The sequence below is a fragment of the Antechinus flavipes genome, chromosome 2 (genome assembly GCF_016432865.1).
Source record: "Antechinus flavipes isolate AdamAnt ecotype Samford, QLD, Australia chromosome 2, AdamAnt_v2, whole genome shotgun sequence".
NCBI classification, from domain to species: Eukaryota; Metazoa; Chordata; class Mammalia; order Dasyuromorphia; family Dasyuridae; genus Antechinus; species Antechinus flavipes.
The window spans coordinates 50,299,716-50,324,630 of record NC_067399.1 but is presented as its reverse complement, the minus strand read 5'-3'; the positions used below and the strand labels follow the sequence as shown (position 1 = coordinate 50,324,630).

The 24,915-nt window shown below is 41.7% G+C and overlaps 1 protein-coding gene across 2 annotated transcripts in view; it reads left to right on the top strand.

Annotated features, from left to right (window-relative positions):
- ACSF3 (acyl-CoA synthetase family member 3) overlaps positions 1 to 24,915 on the top strand; it is a 232,412-nt gene that overhangs the window by 194,152 nt on the left and 13,345 nt on the right. The window contains exons 8-10 of one of the 2 annotated variants that reach the window (XM_051974772.1): positions 10,531 to 10,665; positions 14,226 to 14,337; positions 16,785 to 17,265. In XM_051974772.1, coding sequence (XP_051830732.1) covers positions 10,531 to 10,665; positions 14,226 to 14,337; positions 16,785 to 16,815 — 278 coding nt within the window. In that variant the 3' untranslated portion in view covers positions 16,816 to 17,265. Of the gene's footprint in view, positions 1 to 10,530; positions 10,666 to 14,225; positions 14,338 to 16,784; positions 17,266 to 24,915 lie in introns of those variants that run through there. The other variant, XM_051974771.1, reaches the window with a different exon arrangement.

Here is a 24,915-nt window from a genome sequence, read left to right as displayed (position 1 = left end):
CCTTTGTTTCCAGTTTCAGCTGCCACTTCCCTAGGATGGGTAAAAGTCCTTATGCCTTTCTCAGATAGTTGGGACCTCTGCTTTGCTTTCATTACTCCTTGCCTCGAATGCTTTTCAATCCTCAAAATAGATTGTAATTCTTGAGAGCAAGAACTGGCTCATTTTTGTGTTCTGAGCTCTTAGCAGACTGCCTAGTACCTATTAGGTATCTAATAAATGCTCATCCAATTGAATTGTGTGTCCATAAATGTCTTGTTCTTTTGTCAGCATGAATATAGTTATTATCCATAGAAGTTCCCAAATGGGCAAGTAAAAGGGTGAGGATTGGGTCTTAAGCGGCAATTGAATGAGTAGTGATGCCAGCCAGTATAAATGAAGTATATCTTGGGGTTTACAATTTAGTTAAAGAAGTAATAGGAACACATTCACATGAATACATTGCTGAACTCTATGGCAGTGATTCTTAGTATGGTGGAGATTCAGATCACAGAATTTCAGGGTTGAAAGAAATTTCATTGACCATCTTGGCTAACCTATACTGGAAAATTTGCTCTATAACATATCCAAAAAGTAGTCACCCAGCTTCAGCTCCAATCTTCAAGTCTCTACTTGAAGAACACATTGCCTCCCAGATAGTCCATTATACCTTTGGATAGCTCTGCTTGGTAGGAAGTTTTTCCTGGCATCAGGCCTAAATTTGTCTCTTAGCAGTTTCCACTCATTATTCCCAGTCCAAAAAGAACAAGGCTAATCCCTCTTTCCACATGACAAACTTTCAAATATTTGAAGATCCCTTTTTCTTTTCCCGCAATGAATCATTCCCCTCCTTCAGCTGGTGCTAATGTGGCATGAATCCTAAAAAGGAGAGCTACATCCCAAGCAAGAATAGCCAGGGACAACTATATGAATGAGGGAGGGCTTGAGCTGAACCTCAAAGGATATATTTTTTGGTGGGACATGCACTGGGGGCTAGGGAGTCAAAAAGGCTATTTTCTGTCTCATCCTAACTGTGTCCTTAATTTACTTCATGACCCTAGCCAAGTATGACTTGTTGTAGCAGACAGAGGGCTAGATTCAGCCAGGAGATTTGGGTTCCAATACCTCTCTACTACTTAGTACCTTTATGTAATCTTAGGAAAATCCTCATCCTTTTCTACTTTGTGAAATAAAGGAATTGGAGTAGCCCCTTTCATCTTTGACGTTTTCTTCTTTAAGATCCCTTCCTGTCTCTCTCTTTTCCAGATTCTAGTTTCCTAAGTCACTTATCTCCTTTGAGCCCTATTTTCCCCTTTCTGTGCCTTTACCTGCCTTGCGAGGACTGACAAGCTACAGGAAAATGTATGAATGCACTGTGAATCGTTTGGAGAGAGTGTTATAGAATACCAGGTGGTTGAGTGTCACTGTTTGAGTAAGAAAACCAAACTGAAGAAATGGAAGCGTATGTTTGCACATGCCGTTATCAACCTTTGGAAATGATTAACAGGCTATTAATGCCTGTCAGGCATCCCTTTTGCATCGAGGACGTTGTTTTGTAAGTCTTTGGAGGTTGTGACAATCTTCAACGATGGGAGCGTGTGGCCTGCCTCTGGACAGAACTGGACACGGTGGCCCATCGACATCGATGTGGAGAACAGAAGGCACCATCTAACATGGCAGAAGACTCAGGGCAGAGGGGAGAACATTTCGGGCCACCAACTTGACCGTCTCTGTTAGGGACATTTTTAGCATTCTGCTGGCATATCGTTGATCCAATTACATGGTATAACGTTGATGTTCTGAGACCAGAGTGAGAAATAAACATGCCCTAACAGGCTCTGGATGCGTGGCTGGTGCCGGGTCTGGTTTCTGTGTCGCATGCACTGCCATTATTTTAAAAGGAATAGCAAGATTTTTTTTTAAAAGAAAGCCACGTTTTTTAACAAGTCTCATTGGAGTTGGCAAACCTCATTGGCATGGCAGCTGCCTGGTGTGTTATTGTTCTGGACATGCTAGTTGTTAGTCTGGTAACAGCTGGTACGGTGCAGAGGGTAATTTCTGTCTGTCATCTGTGGTGGAAAGAGTGTACTTACATTTCCTTACCAGTCATTCCCAGGGGCATCTGCCTGAAGCAGAGAGATAGGTGCCTGTGGCCACATGGCGAACCAGAAGGGTCCAAAGTGAGAGTTTAAGAGAAGGCACCATATGGGGTGGGGAAAGAGGGAGGGCCGTTTCCTAACCATCATCGCCACTAAATATTGATTGAGTGCTGATATCACAGGCTCCTAATGCTGGAAGGAACCGTAGGGATCCGACCCCTTTACTTTACAGAAGAGGAAACAAAGGCACAATGACCTGTCCATGGTCACAAAGAGTCAGAATGAGAAACCATGCCTTCTGATTATAAGTGTTCTTTGTGTGCGCTTGACGCTCCTCTGGGGCCCACAGGAAAGAAAATTGAGCAGACTTGCTTAGCCTAAACCCTTGGAGCACCTAAGGCAGGGGATATGTATAAACAGAAGTGCATTACAAATATCACACACACACACACACAAAAGAATAAGATGTATGTATCCCAGAGCCACTAATGGCCAACATCAGACTTGATACTTTAGGGGAAAGTTTAAAATGTTAAAATGCACCTGGCTAATTATTCCAAGAACAAAATCCTTTGGGGGGTGGAAAAGGTTTTCTTTTTATAGATCTTGAAGTAGGAGAGAAAAAGAACTACTAAAGAATAGCTTCCTTCTTTCTCATCCATGACCACATCTTCCCATGAATATGTCATATTTGAGGGAAAGAAGGGAGCCTAGTATCACTCCATGATCCTTGGATCCAGAAATGGAAGGAGCCATAAACATCATTGAGTTCTACCCCCTCGTTTTTGTTTTTAATGTTGCAAATCAGCAAAATTCTATTTCCTTTTATTCTCACTTCTTCCCCATTGGATTAAAAATAAAACAATGCTCATGACAAATATGAATAATCAAGCAAAACAAATTATTGCCTTTCTTTCAATCACGGGACCTGCCCCTTTTAGGTATGCCTTGTTGCCTTGGCTTGACTATGTCCAAACAATTTATGTCTCAATCTGCATCTTGATTCCATCATATCTATTACTGGGGGAAGGGGGGGGACTCTAGATTAAACACATCAGAAATGGTCAAAATATGATTTTTAATTAAATGGCTAAGAACCTACTTGGGTGCAGAAGGATGGCAGAAACTCATATTTGGAAAAACCCTAGTTGTCTGAGACTTTGAATCCCCCTCTGCAGCATATCAAACAAGATGCTCTTCAACTTTTATATGAAGTCCTGCACTATGGGGCAGTCCTTAAGAAATAGCTCTCATTGTTTGAAAGTTTTCCTGTAATGGACAGATTGATTGAAATGACTGAAGAAACAAAGTTTTCTGAGTAGATCACTTTATTAAGTAAAGCATGCCAATTGTATAACAAATTGGGACCAGGCCTTCTAAGCGTGGTGGTGGACCCCAAATACAGAGGTAGACAGACTTTTATGCATTAAAAGATAACGATTAAAAGGATACAAACCAGGATACACAATTAGGTAATCTGATTCCTAATTGAAGGAAAGATGATGGATTTTCCAACTTGGAAGGGGAAAGAGTTTCGATTGAATTGGGAGGGGGCAAGTAGGTTTTTCCTGTTCCAGAATTGGAAATGTTGATTAATTGCATCCACCTACATTTTACAAAACAAGAGGTTTTTTTTTCCATTTTCTCATGAATGAATTACAGAAAAACAACAAAATGGAGGATAATACATGTGGCAACAAAAGATGGAGTCAGTGTTCAAGAAAGGGAATCCAGTTGGTTCTCTTGATTCTCACAGCAGACCAACTCCATTTTGTAACCATTCTTTACTCTATTTCTTCATTCTTTGCATTAAGCCTAAATTTGACTTTTTGAAGTTTCTACTTTTTGCTTCTAGTTCTGCCTGCTGAGATCAAGCAAAATTTAAAAAAAAAAAAAAAAGTTTATTCCCTTGTCCATGTGATGGCCTGTCAGAGATTTGAAGACAATTATCTTACTTCACCCTGAATCTTTTCCTCTCAAGGCTGATTATCCTTGGCTCTTCAACATTTCTTCATAAGGCATGGTCTTGAGGTCCTTTATGATCCTAGCTGCCTCCCCACCTGACACTGCCCCATTCATCAGTGCCCTTCCTAAAATGTGGTGCCCACAAATGAACTTAAACAGAGTAGACAGTGATGTTGTCATGGCACTATTCCTGAACACCAGGCTTCTCACCGAAGCCTCCAATCACATTAGCTTTTTCAGCTGCTCTCTCACAGTACTGACTCATAGATTTTGCAGTCTGCTGAAATCCCTCAGTTGTTTTACCATAAACCATACTCTACGAATCTTGTATTTGTGACGTTGGTTTTTTGAACTCAAGTATAAGACCGCATTTATCACTATTAAATGGCATCTTAGGGGACTCTTAACTCTGCGATTGCTAGTACCCATACCCTAGGATGCAGTGGAAATTACTTTGGGTATATTTCCGTGTCCACTTTTCTGTACACAGATACATATATTTATACTCTATAGTCTATACACATACTTAAAAGCAGGAGCTATTTTTTACTTTTTGTGTCCTTAACATGGTAACATTTAGTTAGTAAACATTAATCAAACTTCTATGTGACAAGAATTGCAATAAGCAATACAAAAAGAAGGAAACATGGGCCTACCTTCGAGGAAATCAAAATCTAATGGAGAAGACAATAAGCTACATTCAGGAAAAATCAGAAAAAAATTAAAAGAGGAAAGACATCACAATTAAGAGAGGTTGGGGAAAGCTCTCTGTGGAAGAAAGGATTTTTTGTTCAGACTTAAAGGAGGCAGGCAAGGCAGTAAAGGTGAAGATCTTAGGTATAGGGCACAAGCAGGAAAAAATGCCTGGATCTAAGAGATAAGAGTGTCTTGTTCCTGGAACGGCCATCTATCACCTGCCAATGTCACTGGGTCAGTATATGTTAAGGAATAAGATATAAAAAGATTAGAAACTAGGAGGGGACTGGGTTATGAAGGGCTTTGAATGCCAAGTTCAGGGTTTTGTATTTGATCCTGAAGACAATAGGAAGTGTTGGAGGTTACTGAGTAAGAGAGAGACATGATTGGACCCAGGACCCATGTTTTTGTTTTTGTTTTCGTTTTTTTATTAAACCTTTTTACTTACATAGCATCTGCATGGGTAATTTTTCCAACACTGACCCTTGCAAAACCTTTTATTCCAAATTTTCCCCTCCTTCCTCCTACCCCCTCCCCTAGATGGCAGGTAGTCCAATACATGTTAAATATGTTGAAATACATATTAGCTCCAATATATGTATACATATTTATACAGTTATTTTGTTGCACAAGAAAAATCAGATCAAGAAGGAAGGAAAAGAAATGCAATCTATTTTTTACTGAGAAAGAAAAACAATGCAAGCAAATAACAACAGAGAGAGTGAGAATGCTATGTTGTGATCCACACTCAGTTTCCATGGTTTTATCTCTGGGTGTAGATGGCTCTCTTCATCACTGAACAATTGGATCTGGTTTGAATCATCTCATTGTTGGAGAGAGCCACGTCCATCATAATTGATCATCGTGTAGTCTTCTTATTGCCATGTATAATGATCTCCTGGTTCTGCTCTTTCACTCAGCATCAATTCATGCATCTCTCCAGTCCTCTCTGAATCATCCTGTTGGTTGTTTCTTACAGAACAATAATATTCCATAATATTCATATGCCACAATTTATTCAGCCATTCTCCAACTGATGGGCCACCACTCAGTTTCCAGTTTCTTGTCACTACAAACCGGGCTGCCACAAATATTTTTGCACATGTGAGTCCCTTTCTCTCCTTTAAGATCTCTTTGGGATATAAACCCAATAGAAACATTGCTGGGTCAAAATAAAAAAACTATTTTTTTGTGTCCTTAACATGGTAACTTTTAATAAGTTTTAATAAAAAAAGTTTTATAACTTTTTGAGCATAGTTCCAAACTGCTCTCCAGAATGGTCCATAGTCAGGACCCGTGTTTTTGAGAAAAATCACTTTAGTGACTGAATAGAAGATTGATTGGACTGGCACTTAATAAATGCTCATTGAATGAATTAATGAATTCAGCCCAACATTATAGCCTCCTATGATCTCTTTGGATTCTGCCTCCATCATCCATTACTTTAGTTCTCTGCTCAGCTTTGATAAGCCTGCCATCCATGTCTTTGTTCAAGTCATTAATTCAAATGTTGTTTAACAGTTTAAAAAAACAATACCTGATTTCTGGGGTCCTCCTAAGAGAATATTCATTCCAAGTTGACATCAAATCATTAGTGACCATTTATTGGATCATTCAACCTTTTCTGAAATATATATTATATATATGTATATAATATGCATAATATAATATATATTATACATGAATATACTTTAGTATAACATAATAAATATAACCTAGTATAATACATATGTATATAATATATGAAACATATTATCTCTTAGCCCACATCTTTGGAGTTGGCAGATGGTGTAGTGAATAGAGTGCCAGACCTGGCATCAAGAAGATCAAAATTCAGATCAGACCTCAGAAATTTACTATGCACAGATTACTTATCCTTCTTCACCTTAGTTTCCTTATCTGAGAAGGAAATGACAGATCATTTGAGTATCTTCACCAAGAAAACCCAAAATGGAGTCACAAAGAGTCATTCATGGCTATCAAGACTGAATTAGAATGTATTTCCCTACATTTTCCATTACAATAGCATTAAAGGTTGTTCTAAAAAAAAAAAAAAAACTTTCTTAAAATCTAAGTAAATCATTTTTTCACCATTTCCCTGATTTACCTGGATAATACTAACTATACTTGTATGTTGAAAGATTGGTGAGGGAATTTCTTCACCAATGCAGTTTGCATCCCCCATTAATATTCCTGTAAAAAAAAAATGATGAATTCAGAGAAGCATGGAAAAGACTCACATGAACTGATGCAGTGGGAAGTCAGCAGAGCTAAACACACACACACACACACACACACACACACACACACACACACACTCACACTACAATAGTGCAAATGGAAAGAACAGCCACAAAGCAATTAAATATGAATGTTTGTCAGAAAGAAGAAAGGAAACGAGCATTTATTAAGTAATTACTGTGTGCAGGCACTGTTTTAAGTGGCAGAGGGATGCTCCAGGGTGAGAAGATCAATGAGTCCTGTTCCGCTAATACAGCCTTGGCCAACCTTTGGGCGGAGGGAGGAGGGAAGGTGTCCTCTGGCCACCAACTTTAATTTCAGACTCTTGATAGGGGCAGCAGGGGGCTTTTAGCTTTAACCTATATGTTAATCTTTCCATTTAAATTTCCATTAAATGGATGCTCTTCCAGGACTGAGGGAAGTTCCAGGATGAGACAGCAGCAGAAGTATATACGGTTTGGGATTTTGAAAGGCAGGAGCAGGACAGAGAAAATTTACAAAATTACAAAGAATAAGCGTGGGTCCCATAGATGAGAGAAAAGATACCCCCCTGCATTTCTTTGCAGAGGCCAGAAGTCCATGGATGTGTTATATATGTTTTCAGACTTTTCTGGTGTATTGATCTATTTTACAGATTGTTTTTCCTCTTTTTCTTTCTTCAAAAAATCTTTCTTATAAGGGACAAAATCCTTTGGGAGAAAGGCAAGGAAAAAACACTGAAAATGTGGGTGATGTAAAACAGAAAACAACAGCTTGATAAATTGTATTTTTTAAAATGATGCCCACTTACCCATGAGGAAGCCAAGCCCAGGAAAGGTTAGATGGCTTGGTCATATGACTAAGGAACTCAGAAAAGTCAAAAGCAGGGCTTCCAGTGCAATTCTCCTCCTACCATACCATGAGCTTTGCTAGGCTGTAAACACTGCGTCTGGCACTGGAAACCTTCCTAATGGAGCACCACCTTCTGTTTACTTTTCCAAAGGAAGTGGGCAGCCTCTATGATGGCCTGGGTTAACTTGGAATTTGCCTGCCATGGAATCACCCGTGGAACAAAAGGCCTTTCCATTGCCAGTTTCCTTACCTCGGCCTAACTCTCCCTGGGCTCCATTAATCCTGCTCTCCTTCTGTACATCTGAGCTTGTTGATCTACCTGGATACCACGGCCGGCTCCCGTGTGTGAGCTCTCCGACCATTGCAGAAAGGGCTGTCAGTGAAACCCCAGTGGGGACTCAAGCTCAGCGTGTGGACGCAATGGAACTTTGCATCGTTAAGGAGAGAAGAAAGATTGACATATAGGCTAGAGCCGAGCCCCCCTCCAGTGCTCCCATCAAGAATCTGAAATTTAAATCAGAGGCCAGGGGACTCCTTCCCGCCTCCCTCCGCCCTTGGCCCACAGGTTGGCCAAGGCCACATTAGCAGAACGGGACTAATCACGTTAAGCAGCCATCAAAGTGCAACAGTTTGTTAAGCATTTAGCCAGGTTGTGCTGGGATGACCCCGCTCCTCCATCTTCCCAGGACCCAGAAGAGTGGCTAATTACCAGAGCATGCCTGCTGTACTCTTCACTCTTTCCTTTCATTCTCCCACCCTCCTTCTGAACCTGCAGAAGGAATTGACTTTCCTCTCCTATCATCCCCAGTGACATCGATGCCCTTTCATAATTACAGCTCCCCCCACTCCCTCGCCTGGAAAAACTACCAGCTCCTCTCAGAAGTCATCAGATTCACATCTCCTGGCTTTAGGCCGCCTTTACGGACTCCTTAATTTGAGGATCTCAACCTCACGTGCCCCACTGCAGACAGCCAGCCCCAGAGACACTGTGTCAGGGACACAGTGAAGATGGTGGGATAGATTCTGAGAGTAATAACCGATACTCCCAGAGAAAACCTGCTTGGGTTGCTCCTTTCTAATTTCTCCCATGGCTAAGTCTTTCTTCTATTGAAGAATAGTGGAAAAAAATATATAAATTTTAGATTCTGCTCAGTGTTTAGATCGAAAGATCTTTTAGGGGAGAGTCAGTCGTCAAGCATTTATTGAGCACCTACTATGTGCCAGGTACTTTGGGAATACCCAAAAAAAGAGACAAGTGGGGACCACTTGAGAGGGGGGATAATTAGTCTATGTTCATTTGGCCGTTTCTTGGGTAATGGGCAGAAGACCATCTGCCAGATGATAAATACCCAGTCCATCCCTGGCCTGGTTACACAGAGCTTTCTAGTTTTGTGGACAACAAGTCAACAAGCACTTATTAAATGCTTCCTAGATGCTGGACACTTCACCATTCATTGGGGATAGTGACAAAGGCAAAGCCATGTCCCTGCCCTCCAAGAGCTTTCAGCCTGGTGAGGGAAAGCATCATTATGTCGGGAAAATGGAAAAGACAAGATAACTTTGTGTGAAGCAATTGGAGATACTCAGCAGAGGGAAGACACTGGGATTGACGGGATCTGTCAGAGCTTGTGCCTTACTGGCCTAGGCTCTGGCGGTCACTGTCCCCTCCACACCACAAGGAAACATGAAGGAGGACTTTAGTGGGACCTGAGTGATCAGCACTGTCTTTTTTACATCGCCTCTGCAGGCATCCAGGTCTCATTACCCCTTGCCCCGTTCTCGTCACTAATGGGACGGCCAGCTAAGACTCCTGTTTCAGGCGGTGAGTTTTCATGAATCAAATAGAAGTCATGTTTAGTCTTCTCACTACTGGGTCTGTAATCCCAAAGAGATCATAAAAGAGGGAAAATGACCCACATGTGCAAAAATGTTTGTGGCAGTCCTTTGTGTAATGGCAAAGAATAAGAAATGAAGTATATGTCCACATTTGGGGAAAGGCTGAGTAAGTTTTGGTATATGAATGTAATGGAATACTATTGTTCTGTGAGAAATGATGAACAGGCTGATTTCAGAAAAGCCTGGAAAGACCTACATGAACTGATACTGAGGGAAGTGAGCAGAAGCAGGACAGTATTGTACAGTAACAGCCAGACTGTGTGATGATCAACTGTAATAGACTTAGGTCTTCTCAGCGATTCAATGATCCAAGGAAAGAAAGCCCAATAAATTTTGGATGGAAGATATCGTCCACATCCAGAGGGAACTATGGAGACTGGAGACTGGATGTAGATCAAATCATACTATTTTCACTTCTTTTTCCACTTTTGTTTTGTTTTGTTTTTCTTTCTCATGATTTTTCCCTTTTGTTCTGATTTCTCCTTCCCAACATGACTCATATGGAAATACGTTAAAAGCAAATGTACACATATAACCTATATCAGATTGCTTGTTGATGAGCAGAAGGGGGAGGTAAGGGAGGGAGAAAAAATTTAGAACTCAAAATCTTACAAAAATGAAAGTTTAAAACCATTTTTACATGTAATTGAGAAAATAATGTACTATTAAAATAAATTTTTTTAAAGTCATATTTAATCCCAAAACTTAAGATAAGAAAACCTCAACTTAATATAATATAATTATCCAGTAAACCGAAGTTTAACAAAGTTAACAAGCGGTGTTGTTCAAGGAATAAACACTAACAGAGTTTGCCTCTTTTTTGTAGGAGATACAGCTATATATAAGGAAAACAGGTATTGGATCATGGGCCGGACATCTGTGGACATCATTAAGAGTGGGGGATATAAAATTAGTGCTCTGGAAGTGGAGCGCCACTTACTGAGCCATCCGAGTATCCTGGGTAAGTGTCTACTCTACCAGTTCTTCTCCAGTTATCCGAAGTGACTCCCTCTTTCACCTGGACTAGAAATGCAGCAACCCTTTATTGGCCCAGTGCCAGAGCTGATAAATACAGAATTTTTACTCTGCTCCATTTTTCCATTCAGGGCTGCTTTTCCTCTCCATAGGCAGCCTGGTAGCCCTTCTCTCCAGAGTGCTGGACTTAGTTGAGATACTTTATTGGTTTTAGGCCCACACTCAAGTGACCCACTGTCCTCCACCTCCCCCAATAGTAATCAGTCAATTAGTAAACATTTATTAAGTACCTACTATGTGCAATAGAAGGGGTCACAGATGTGCACCACCATACTGGCTCATTTTTAGAGTTTAAAAAAATGTATGTGTGATCTTTAATTTTAGTAAATTTTTTAAATTTTATATCATCTTCCCTTTCAAATGAAATAATAATAATAGTTATGTAGAACACTTTTAGGGTTACTGGGCATTTTACCTATATCGTATCATTTGATGTTCATGACAATTCTGGGAGGTGGTTGCTATTGTTAGCCCCTTTTATGGTTGAATAAACCGAGGCAGACAGAAAATGAGCACCCCAGTATTCAATGTCTGAAAAAGGAGGTAAACTTAGGGATTCCTAACTCCAAAATCTGCACTCTCTCTTCTGGAGCAGCTAACAGCCTTTTCTGTCACCTCTTCAGAGTCATCCCTTATAGGAAAGAATAAAATGGAAGAAAGACCAAAAGATAGTTATGCAAAATTGACCAACACATCAAAAATAATACATTTGGTCTTCCATACCCAGAATTCCGTGCCTCTTCAGAAAAAGGAGAAAAGTACATTTTCTCATCACTTCTTCATGGCCAAATTTGACCAAAAATTAAGTTTTGTTAATGTCATTTGTCTTTGCATCATCATCAGTTGGGGAGGGAACTCTTTCAGATTGAATCCTCCTTTATAACCACTTACCCCCCAAAAAAAATTTAAGCAGAAATACCTGGTACAATGATCCTATATATACATACAGGATTTGTAATCCCACCCTAGACAAGCTCACTCTCTCTGTGGAGAAAAGGAGGGCTTATTCTATCTATCCTTCAGGACTAACGTTGTTTTATTTATTATTCTGAAGCTGGCTTCCTCTCATTTACATCGTTGTAGTCCTTATATTCTTTTGGTTCTGCTCATTTTAGTTTACATCAGTTCATACAGATCTTCTAATGGTTCCCTGAATTCCACATATTCATCAAGTCTGGCCATTTAAAATAATCCCAACAATGAGTGATCATCGCCTTGGGACATATTATTCCATCACTTTGATGGTCACCCCATTGGCTTCTGATGGTAATCTTCTTTACCTTCACTAAATTCCTTTTCCACTGTCTTCTTGTGGCTTGGAGGGGACCCTGGGTTAGTCCACTGGATTAGAATTCTGGCAAGTTCAGTGATAATCTAAACACTGATTTTTGGTAAGTTCAAAGAACTCAAAATCTTACAAAAATGAAAGTTGAAAACCATCTTTACATGTAATTGGGAAAATAATAATATTATTATTAGGCTTAAATTCTCAAAGAATATCTCCTAAGTTGCATGTAATTTGTAAATTGTATGTAATTGTAAATGTGAAGTGTAAGTTGCAGAGTATATGCCTCCATTAACAAAATTACATTGGAAAAGAGGCTCAGTGGAGGGGATGAAAATTACCATTAGAAAAAGCCCTGAGGGAGAAGTGACCACCCCCTGGACCTCTCCGGCAGCACCGCTGTGAGCCTCAGCTCGCCACCAGGGCTCAGGATTCGGTCAGCTCAGGCCATTGTGTCTGGCAAGTCTTGTGGTCTTTCCTGATGGCCAGTGGCAGTGCTAGCACATCACTAATCACCATACACATCCTCCTCACTTCCTTGTGCATCATTTTATATTAGAAAGACTTGGATTTTCTGAGGATGAAACAAAGCCTGGGGCAGAGGAGGGCAATTCCCCTGAAGCTCCTGCTGCTCAGCCCCATGCAGTATTTATGCTGCTCCTGTATCCTGTATCCCTCACTCCACCCCATATCGCCAGCTACGGCCAATGCATCTCTATGTTGTTTTCAGTCTGCAGGGACCAAAAGTCCAGCACATCCATAGTTTCAGTAAAGGGCTGCTACCTCACAAAAAAGAAAAAGAAAAAGAACCCTGATAACTGTCCTGGATTTTTCTTTGAGCAATACTATACCATTATTCAGTGCCATAGCCTCTTAATATCAAAATTTAAATATTGAAGAGTTTTTGGTTATAGTATTAGTGATCATGTCATAATCTGGATCCTAGATCATCATCCTGAATGTCCTGAAAGTCCATAAAGTCATCTAGAAAAACCAGAGAATGAAGCAGAGTCACTTTAAGGGGTTCAGTCATGGTCAATTATTCAGCGATCATTTTGTTTAATATAATGGGGGAAAAACTGAATTAAAAATTTGAGGTGTCATTTTGGTTAAGAATCAGGGGCTTGATAAAGAACAAGTGGGACTAAAGAGACTGGTGATTTTTGACCTTGAAGATACCTCTGCTTTCTTTAAAGATTATATTCATTCTTTACTAGATCTTCAAGAAACTGTTAAAACAGACTGTTTCTATAGACTGGAACAATTGAGTACACCAAAAGAATAAACAGAATTGTAGACTATTGCCAATCATATAAAAAGCAGGCTCCAAATTGCTAACAATAAAAGAAGTGCAAATCAAAACAACCCTGAGGTTTAACCTCACACCCACCAAAATGGTAAAAACTGACAGAAGATGGAAATAGTCCACATTGGAGGGTTTGTGGAAACATAGGCCCACTGGATGCTGTTGATGGAGCTGTGACTTAGTCCAGCCGTTTTGCGAAGCAATTTGGAATTATGCAAATAAAATGGCTACAATGCCCATACCCTTTGTTCCAGAGATTCTATTACAAGACGTAAAACCCCAAGGGAGTCACTGATAAGAGAAGGTCCCCATAGGCACTAAAATATTTATCTTAGCCCCTTCTGTGGTAGCAGAGAACAGGAAACAAAGCAGATGCACATTGGTGGGAGAATGGTGAAAAAAATTATGAATTTAATAGACTATTAATTACCATTCTATAAGAAAGGACAGGCAGCCAGGTGGCACAGTGGACTCCAGGCCAGGCCTCAAGTGAGAAAGACTCATTTTTATGAGTGCAAATTCAGCCTCAGATACTTACTAGTTGTGTGACCCTCAGCAAGTCACATCATCCTATTTTCCTCATCTCTAAAATGGAAATAATAAGAATACCTCCCCTCCTCCGTGGTTGTTGTGAAGATAAAATTAAATCATATTTATGAAGTGTCTTGCAGACCTTAAAGCACTAAATGAATACTACTTGTTAGCTATTACTAATATTATTTCAACTTGGGCTTCCAACACTGACTATATTGCTAACTCTTCTAAAAGTCTGCACAGTATTAAGGTATCCTTCCACCATGTTCATTATTTGATTTATTAGCTGAACCTTCTAGATATTTTTTGCTATATCCTCAGTTTTTCAGAGTGTCTTCAGGCCACTTCTTTTTGTCCACAGACGTGGCTGTCATCGGCGTTCCAGATATGACATGGGGCCAACGGATTGCTGCCGTGGTCAAGCTTCGTGAAGGCCAGTCACTTTCTTGCAAGGACCTGAAAGAATGGGCAAGGTATGGAAAGTATTTGAGAACCACACCTGCTACATTATTCCTGGCATCTCCTAAACTATCCTAAACCAGTTTTAGATCAGCCTACATGAGCATCTAGGGTCAGTATACAAAATGATCTGGGGATTGTTCACTAGGTAAACACCTCTCCTTTGCCTTCTTTTCCCCCGCCTCACAACCATTTCTCTCTAGCTCAGGTAAATAGAGTCTATACTTTTCTAAAAAGATTTTTACTTATTTTTAACATTCTTTTCTTTTTAAATTTGTTTGTTTGTTTTGAGAGGCCTTGCCCAGGGTGATATAGATATTAAATGTCTGAGATCACATATGGACTCAGGCCCTCCTAACTCTAGGGCTGGTACTCTAGACACTGCACCATTTAGCTGCCCCTCTTTTTAAACTTTGAATTCCAAATTCTCTCGCTCCTTCCCAGCTCTTCCCTACCCCCTGGGAAGGCAAGCAAAAATGATATCATTTATATATGCAAAACATATGGTAATATTAGCCATATCACCAAAAAAAACAAGAAAATTGTACTTCAATTTTCAGTCAGAGCTCATCAGTTCTATCTATGGAAGTGGATTTTTTCATCATGACATCTTTGGAAATGCCTTGGATCACTGAATTAATCAGAGTAGCTATATCTTTCTCAGTTGATCATTCCATCATTGCTGTTACTATGCACAATGATCTCCCATTTCTTCTCACTTCACTTTGCATCAGTTCATATAGGTCTCACCATATTTTTTCTGAAAGCACTGTAACTCAGAAGTACTTCATCACAATCATGTGTCATAACTTGTTCAGCCATTTCTTAACTGATGAGCATCCCCTCAATTTCTTATTCATTGTCAATACTAAAAGGTGCCATAAATATTTTTGTACATATAGATTTTATCTTTTTTAAAATCTCTTTGGGATATAGAATGAATAATGGTATTGCTGGTCAAAGGAAATGCACAGTCTTACAACTCTTTGGGTATAATTACAAATTTTGGGTATAGTTCTGCAGAATGATTGGGCCAGTTCACAACTACATCAACAGTTTATTAATGTACATATTTTCCCTCATTCTCTCCATCATTTGTCATTTTTTCATAGGTGTGAGGTGGTACCTCAGAGTTGTTTTAATTTACTTTTCCCTAATCAACAATCTAATCTAACTAATTTAGAACATTTTTCATATAACTACAGATAATTTTTATTTCTTTATTATTGACCATGTATCAGTTGGAGAATGGCTCTTATTTTTATAAATTTGACCATTTCCCTGTATTTTTGAGAAATGAGACCTTTATCAGAGAAAATTACCCTTAAATGTTTTTGATATTTCTTCATTGTCTATGGTACTTTTTAGCAAAATATAGTTTCCCCAATTATTTCTTTTAATTAGGTCTGTTTTTGCTTTTGTCTGCTATTGTGACTATCCCTCCCTTTTTTACTTCTACTGAAATATGATAGATGCTGCTCCAGCGCTTTATTTTCTCTTTGTATATGTTTTTCAGTTTCAAGTGTGTCTCTTGTAAACAACATATTGTTGGATTCTGGCTTCTAATCCATTCTAGTATCTGCTTCCATTTTATGGGTGAGCTCATTCCATTCATCTTCAGTTATGATCAATAACTGTGTATTTCTCTCCATCCTATTTTCTTCTGCTTATCCTTCTCTTTCTCTTTTTATCCTGTCCCTCCTCCTGTCTGTTTTGCTTCTGACCACTGCCTCCCTTAATCTACTCCCCCTACCTTTCTTATACCCCCTTCTCCTCCTTTTTCCCCACTGGAAAAAATAGATTTTTATATCCAACTGAGTATGTGTGTGTCTTCTTCCCTCTTTTTTCTTTTTCCCTCATTTCAATGAGAGTAAAATTCAAGCATTGTCCACTATCCCCACATTTTCTCTTCTTGATATAAAAGTTAGTCCTTGAGTACCTAATAGAAGTTACACTTAAAAAGATATAAATCTGCTCCTTATTCTCACTTTTGAGGGCTGAGAAGTCTTTTAAGCCAAATTTGAAAGTATTTCCTCCAGTATGACCTCAGGGAACCTGGACTTGAAGTACGGAATGCAGCGTTGTGGGCAGACAAATGGGAACATATCAGGCGGTCCATCCTGGAAGCAGAACCTTTGGGGGTTAACAAGTAATGGATATCTTTCTCAATCTGGAGAAGAAATCCAAAGGGGGAAAAATGTGTTTGACTCTCTCAGAGAAATCCATGTGGATGGAACTGAGATGCAAAGTAAATCCAGCTGTAGAAATAAATTATTCAGGATGAGAGGCATAGAGAAGGAATATTTGTGAAGAAGCAGACAGATTCCTTATTTCTTTATTCCTCTCTTGCCCCCAGATCAGGAGCAAGATTGTTAATTAGCTCTGTTCCAAAGGCCTGCTCTAAAATGCAAACACTCTTGGGGAGGAGGGGAGTTAATGCTCTATTTCACCCTCAAAACAGAAGTGCGGAGACCTCAATTGTCTTTGTTTGAAAGCAAATTTGACTCCTGAGCGCCTCACCCCTGAAGCTGCCTGCCCTCCTCCCTCCCGTAATGTGACTGCCCTGCTGTATACCACACTTGCCTGATGAGCATTGGCAAAGGGAGACATTCTCTGCCCTCTTCGGATTCCTACCTTCTTAAGAGACCAAGTTCTCTAAAACATAGGATGCTTTTGCCCACTTATTCTTCAAATGTCTCTCTTTTCTTATCTGGATGTTAATATCAACAAACATTTCCATCTCCAAAGAACAGAAAAAAGAAGTTGTATATGAGACCATGAGTTTCTATTGAAGTGCATTCTATTTCACGTGATTGTGATTATTTTGGCCCCGCTTCTTTCTGTTCTTTGCACTCTTGGACACACTTTTCTTTTTCGGCATTACTATAACTGCCCTCCCCCTACCCACCTATCCACCTCCTGCCAAATAAGAGCCTTCTCTTGCAACAAATAAATAAATAGAATTCACAAATACTAAAAATGTGTGCCTCGTTCTGCACCTCTGGTCCACCACCTCGGTGCCAAGAGATGGGGAGGTCATCTGCATTCTTAGTGTCAGTCTGCATCGTCACTAGCCTTCCCCAGACAGTCACAGCCTAAGACCTTCTCCTTAAAGACAGCCTGATAAGCAGACTCTGCTCTTCCTCCCTTCTCCTCATCTCCCTCTTCTTTTTGCCTAAACTTGCCATGGTTCTTAGTCCCTTCTCCCCCCAGCAATGTTCTCTCCCAGTTCTTCCCCAGAAAGAGCTTGATGGTCTCTGTTCTCTCTTGGCCTCTTGTAGCCTCTTAAGGATCAAGGCACTAGTCTCCCCACAACTACTTGTTAGGTTGTACTGGTCACAATTCTGGACAAAGTCCAGGGTCTAAAAGCAGAGAATCTTGGCAGGAAATTTTTCAAGCAAAGTGGAAATGGGCAAGTGGATTAAATTTTAGCTTTACCTCTGTCAAATAGGAATATAAGACCATTTCCAATTTACCCAAGAAACCTTCCTCCTGTTCCCCCTTCCCCCATCACTTCCCACCCCAATTCGCCTCCTTCTCCTTAGCGCTAAAGATATTTTTGGCGCGTCCAACATGATTTCACAAACAGTAGGAATCCTTGTTTCATCAGGGGCGGCACAGCTGGGCAATTAAAGATTCCCCTGGATTTGCAAAATCACAGTTGGAAGACTACAGTTTAACAAAGGCAAGGAAGATTCTGGTTGGCCGGTTGCTGCTTTGATTAAACAATTACTTTGGTTTGGAGGGAGAAGGGGGGTGGGCTGCTTCTCAAGCACCCTAGGCTGAGAGCCTTCCTGGAGACAGCTTCCCAGAGTCCGGCTCCCCAGGTGCAAAGTTCTGCTGTCTGTCTAGCATTCAAGGCAAATCACACGTTAACCCTTTAATACCCAAAAGAAGGTCCAGAGGAGGCTGAGAGCCTGTATTTCCCATCGGCGGGGTAAGACAAACCTGGTCCTGCACAATTTGTTCTTTCTGGCTCTTTCTCTAGGATCTTCCTTTGAGGTCTTCTGGTCCTTCCCCCAATGCTAAGAAGGTCTCCAGCTAAATGGTCATCCACCCCCCCTGGATAGAGATTCTTGGGTCTCCCTTCTGCAGCTCTCCCCAGGGTTTAATCATACTTTCTAACTTGGAGGGCCAATCCAGGACCTAGGCTAAGAGACTTTTTTTTTTTTAAAGAAAAAGAGCTTTCACTTCTCACAGCTGAGTTTGTCTTTCAGGAGGATTTAACCAGGTCATAAAACTCAATGCAAATGCATGGAATCCTACGGGGTTATCATCTGCCAGAAAAGCAGGAAGAACAAGACACCGTGGGATACAGAGGTGGAAGGGAGCTCAGGCAGGGGCTATCATGAGTAGCCGAAACCAGTGGCGAATGATTGCGCCCACACTGCTGCCAGGACATTTAAGAGAGAGCCAGGAAGGGCAGTGGGTCCTTGGTATCCTGAAGTGCTCTATACGCGGTGGTAGTGCTGGGGAAAGAAGAGCATGTAGTCCGAGTGAGTCCAGGGGAAGGGGCTGTGGGGCAGCTGTGGCTCCTTGTGCTCCCCAGGCTGGGTCCTTCTCCTTTGGGGTAGTCATTGTGGTGGGGGACTGTATCAGTTTAGCTTGTTTTGCTTCAGAGCCGCCACATAACGTGAAGCTGAATCGGAGCAGTGAGCCGCAAGCTCTCCCTCTGCTTGTCCCCACTGGGCTCGCACTCACTTTTCCATCCCCAGCAAAAGGGGCCCTGTGGCAGGAGGGGTCATCGTTGATGTCCAGAGGAATTTATTAAACTCTTGATGGTACGTGACGGGAGGTAATGATTCCAAACTTCTCTCCTAGCAGTGACATAAAAAATAAAAGCCTGGCTACAGAACCATCGCTCATTCCTGGCCTTTCCGCCTGGCCTCCTGCTCGTGCTAGGTCATGGCAGGCCTTTTCTGCACATCCTAGTCCTGTAAAGTCACAGCTGAGCTCTGTGAGGCTCCCCAAAGCACCCTCACCCTGCACGGACAGCTCCATCACCCTCCGGAGACCCCACCCAGCTTCCGGAGAGAGGGGGGAAGGAGGGGCCCGAGGGCCCGCTGCCCCTCGTGTCCTGGATCCCCTTTGCTCTTCACTGTGATCCCTGCCTTTCTGCTCGTCATCACCAGCCCCCCAGAGTGAAGCTGGACAGTGGCCTGTCCATCCAGCCTGGCAGCCCCCTGCCAATGAAGTCTCATTCCAGGGGTCCTCCTCAGCCCTTGCTGCTAAGGCAATGAGGGAGGAGAATAGGCTGGAGGAGCTTGTGTTTTAAAGGTGCTGAAATGGTGGTTGGTGCCCTTCTCCCTTTGCCCCGTGCTGCGTTATTAATCAATGACAACTGGAATCCCTCCGGTCATTTTTTTTCTTGCACAGTCCTTTTGTCTTTCTCAGGATGGTGGCAGTCAGGCAGGTTTCCCTGTCCAAACAGCCCTGTAGCAGGGAACTTTTCCTTGATTTCTTTTTTGGAGATTTTTCATTTTTATTCTGTGTGTGTATGTGCTCCCAGATTCTAGAACAGTATACAAGAGGGGTTTAATGAATGTGGGTCGGTTGATTGATGCCATTACTCAGGTGCTCTAATTGAGTTACTGGACCAGAGCTGCTTGAAGCCAGCAGGTGATCTGAATTCAGCTTGGCTTCCTAGTGGGGCTGCCTGAACCCTGTGGATTTGCTTCTAGCCCCCTAATACACGTGCACAGAGCACTTTTTTTTCCTAGATGTAATCTAAATCACAGCCCAAAAATCTCTCAAGAAAGGAAATCTACTAGTTTCAACTTGGCAGTTGAGAAGGTTTTTTGATTTTATTAACCGGTATGTAAGTAAACCTCAAACCCGCAGCCCTGGACTTTTCCTAGTCTCCCATCCCCCATGTCCCCTCCCTTTCTCCATAGCCACAAAAATCCTGTGAATTCTAACCCCAGTGTCTCTGCCCCTTCCTCTTATGCTTTCTCAGGTCCTCGATCTCATCTTCTGGTTTCTTTTGATCCAATTTGGTCTTCCTAGAGAATATTTCTGATCATGTCACATACACACGGGCAACAAGGTGGGTGCAGCAGGTAGAGTGCTGGGCAAGGTGAGTTCAGATCTGTCTCAGACACTCACCAGCTGTGTGACCCTCGGCCAGTCACTTCACCCTGTCTGCCTCAGTTTCCTCATCTGTAAAATGATCTGGGGAAGGAAATGGCAACCATTCCTTTATCTTTGATAAGAAAACCCCAAATGGGGTCATGAAACAACCCAGCAACAACAGTACACATACACAGCCCTTCCCTCTCCTTTCACAAAATGTCTTTGGCTACTACTGCCTATAAAAGAAGGCTCAAATTCCTTGGGACTTCCAAGGCTTTGGCCTCCACCTGCTTTTCTGGGTTATTTTTCTTTGCACCCCTACATATACATATACATAGTCAAGTTAGGTGACTGAGGGTTCTCCAAGCACAGCCCACACTTGACCTTCTGCAGAGATTAATCCTGTTCCCTCTGCCTGAGATTCTCTTCTGGCCCTGTAGCTCCACTTATTTAGATAGTTTGGAAATCCAACCCTTTAAGATTCAGCCCAGACAACAGCTTTTTTATAAAGCCTTCCTTGTCCCCCCCCGCCTTCCTGTGAACACCCGTAACATTTTATTTGTACCTCTCATTTTTGCTTAATAATTTTCATTCATGTCCAACTCTTCATGAGCCTTTTTGGAATTTTCTTGGAGAAAATACTAGAGTTCTAGTATTTTCCTTTCCTTCTTCATCTTATTTTACAGATGAGGAAACTGAGGCAAACAAGGTAAAGTGACTTACGCAGCTCATGAGTGTCTGAAGATGAATTTCAACTCATCCTCCTGACTCTAGGCTCGCATGTGGCATCTATCACCTGGCCACCGTTTGTTTTAGTTACTTATTTCCTTTTGTTATGGTGCTTGCCATCCTATAAGCTCTTGTAGGAGGAGAGGGGCCACATCTTCATCTCCCCTGCAATCCTATTCCAGGTTGTCGGCCGACTGCAAATACTTGTTGCTGAACTGTGTTGCCCATTCTGTCATAGATTAGGAGGCACACTCCCAGGCCCCCAGTGACCTCAGTCCATGAAAACATAGTCTGCAACACAAAAAAACACCCGTGTCAACTGATGGTTTAATAGAATGTTTATTAAGGGCTTACTGTGTATCAAGAACTAAGAATACGAAAAAAAAAAAAAAGTGAGATGGTTCCCACCCTCACAGAGCTTACATTCTCAGTCCATAAAAACACAGTCTGCAAGAGAAACACTATAAATGTCAAGTGGTTTAAATAGAGCGTTTATTAAGGGCTTACCGTGTACCAAGAACTAAGAATACCAAAAAAAGAGAGAGAGAGAGAGATGGATCCTGCCCTCACAGAGCTTACATTCTAATACAGAAAGAGAAAAAAATAAGGGGAGCTGAACACGGGAGGTGGAGGTGGGCCAGGCCGGAGGGGGAGCCGGTAGAGACCGAGCAGTGTGGCTGGGGCGTCTTAGGACGAGGAGGTTCTCGCCCATCACCGAGCTAGCCTAAATAAGCCCAAGAGACAGGCTGGTCCCTAGAAACCCGTTCTATTAATTTTCTGTTCATCGTCTTTGGCAGATGCTAACCAGACAATGCAGATCTTTTTGATTAGACCCTGTGTGTTGCAAATATTCTCCTGTAAAGGATAGTTTACCTCTCAGATTTGTGGATAAGGAAGGAATTTGTGGCCAGAGAAGAACTGGAGTTTATTATTGAACACAAAACAGATAATCTTGGTTATATTAAGTTAAAAGTTTTTGTACCTACAAAACTAATTTATTAGGTAGAGTTCCCCTTAACGCCCCCTTTCTCCCTAGCTCCCATCTAAGATCAAACAGCTGCCATCCCTCTGAGACTTTTTGTTTGGTGCTTTGAGGACATTTATCCGCTGCTTCTGGTTTCCGAGCCAAAGGAAGGCAACTATTCAGGATCATACATCTGCTTTATTCTCTGGGTCACCTGCAATTTTGGCGTGGGGGCTTCGTGAGCCGATCTTCCTGGGGCCAGGCGCCCTCACCCTCGGGCATCCAGGTTGGCGAGGATGCCCGCCCCAAACCTCTCCCAGCCCCCCAGGCTCCCAGGCTCCAGACCAGCTGCCTCCCCTCTTCACTCTCCCTCTTGCCTCTCTCCCTGTCTCCCTCCTTTATTTTAAATGTCACTTCCATTTGTTTTCCCCACTTTTCATGCTCCCTGGCAGGAGACACATGTCCCTCTTCAGAGTGATTCATTTTGCAGCCTTCGCCTCCGATCGAGCTCCGCGGTGACAGGCGCCATCCTGCGTCGAGCCGTCCATCTGGCAGGAGGTGTCGATTGTCGGGTTTGGAGGCAGGTCGGGAAGCTTTGTGGGCTTGGCACGTGGTGCCGGAACCCGTGCCAGGGAGCCGCCTGTCAGCACTGGGCAGGGCCCCAGGCTGGTGACACGGAGGCAGCTGGGGAAGGAAAGCTCCTCTCAAAGGGCGAAGCTACCGCTCCTCTGCCCGGGAGAGCACGCGTGAAACGGCTGGCATTTACATGGCATATGTACATCATTACATCTGAGAGGCAGTAGTCCGCGAGACCTGTGGAAGAAGGGTTGTTCTCATTTTCCAGGGGAAAATACTATTTCAGGGCTGTTAAGTCCTGTGCCCAAGATCACCAACTAGCACTGACTGAGCTGGGACTTGAACTCAGGTCTTTGGTGTTCCCTCCATAAAGTCACTAACTTGGGGGTTTCTTGAGGGCAGGAGCTGCTGCGTGTCTGTGTTTGTATCTTCAGTGCCTGGTATGTAGTGGACAGTTAACAAGCGCCTATTGGTTAATGGATGGATTGGTCTCCTCCCCTGTGCACGTACCGAGATTGTGTGTACTCCGGTAGTGAGAAAGACTGCAGTGTTCCTTAGGGTTTTGACTTCTTAATAATGTAACTGTCTGTTTGTCTGTTGTTTGGGCTCCATTACCTAATTTTAGGAGATGACTACTATCTATTAAAATCTATATATTCTTCTAATTAAAGGGCTATGCTCTTCCTTCCCATATGCAAGCAGACTCCCACACAAACTGACTTGTAGGGAAGCGTCTGTCCCTCTCTGATTAGTGTGTGTTGCAAATACTCTCCTTGAAAGGATAGTTTTGCCTCTCAAATCTGTGGATAAGGAAGGAATTTGTGGCCAAAGAAGAACTGGAGTTTATTATTGAATGCAAAGTAGATAATTTTGATTATATTACGTTAAAAAGTTTTTTTGCCAACAAAACTAATGCAAATATTCTCCTTCTTTAGGTACAGAATAGCATTCTTCTAAACTTTCCTTTTGCAGTATTGACTGTCATTTAGGATTAGACCCGCTCCCACTCTCCATCCCCCCCGCCCCGTTCCCTTGAAAGTTTCTGCTCAATGCTTTGAGGACACTGATCCACTGCCCCAAATCTCCAAACCAAAGAAAGCCGGTTATTAAAGACAATATTTCAGCTTGCTTACATCCACCAGAGACCTCCCCATTGTACTCTGGGTCACCTGCAATTTTGGTTCTTCCAAGATCTGTTGTTCCTTGATTCCTAGCCATGTAGCATCCCCGGGAAAAGATTATCAAATGAAATAATATGTGCAAAGCTTTTTGAACAATACAGAAGTTAGTCATTAGACTATATTCTTCTGGAATATAAACTTCATAAGCATGGGGACCCAAATCTTTCTGACTCTTTGCATTTCCCTTACTGCCTTGTAACGTGCTCTACAATGATGATGTCAAACTCTTTAGAAATGGGAGCTACTCCTCATTTCTAAAATATATAAAGAATTGAATTAAATTTATAAGAATACAAAGCATTCCCCTATTGATAAGTGGTCAGAGAAAGAAATTAAAGCCATTTTAGCCAAATGAAAAAATGCTCTGAATCACTATTGATTAGAGAAATGCAGATTAAGACAGCTCTATGGTACTACTTCACAGATCTCAGATGACAGGAAAAGATAATGATGAATGTTGGAGGGGATGTGGGAAAACTGAACCACTGATAGAGTTGATCCAGTCATTCTGGAGAACAGTTTGGAACTATGTATGCCCAGAGGTCTGTTAAACTGTGTATACCCTTTGCCAGCAGTATCTCTACTAAGTCTGTATCCCAAAGAGATCATAAAAAAGGGGGGAAATGTTTGTGGCAACCCTTTTTGTAGTGGCAAGGAACTGGAAACTGAGCGGATGCCCATCAGTTGGAGAATGGCTGAATAAGTTATGATATTTGAAGATAATGGAATATTATTATCCTCTAAAAAATAACGATCAAGGTGATTTCAGAAAATCCTAAAAAAACTTACATGATGATGCTAAGTGAAATGAATAGAACCAAGAGAATGTTGTTCATAGCACAAGATTATGTGATGATCACCTGTGATGGACTTGGCTCTTCAACATTGAGGTGATCCAAGACAATTCCAATAGACTTGTGATGGAAAGAGCGGTACTCACATCCAGAGAGAGGACGATGGGGACTGAATGTGATTCAAAACATACCATTTTCACCTTTTTTTTTTTTTTTTTTTGGTGGTGGTGGTGGTTTGCTTTTTTTTTTTTCCCTTTTGATCCGATTTTTCTTGTG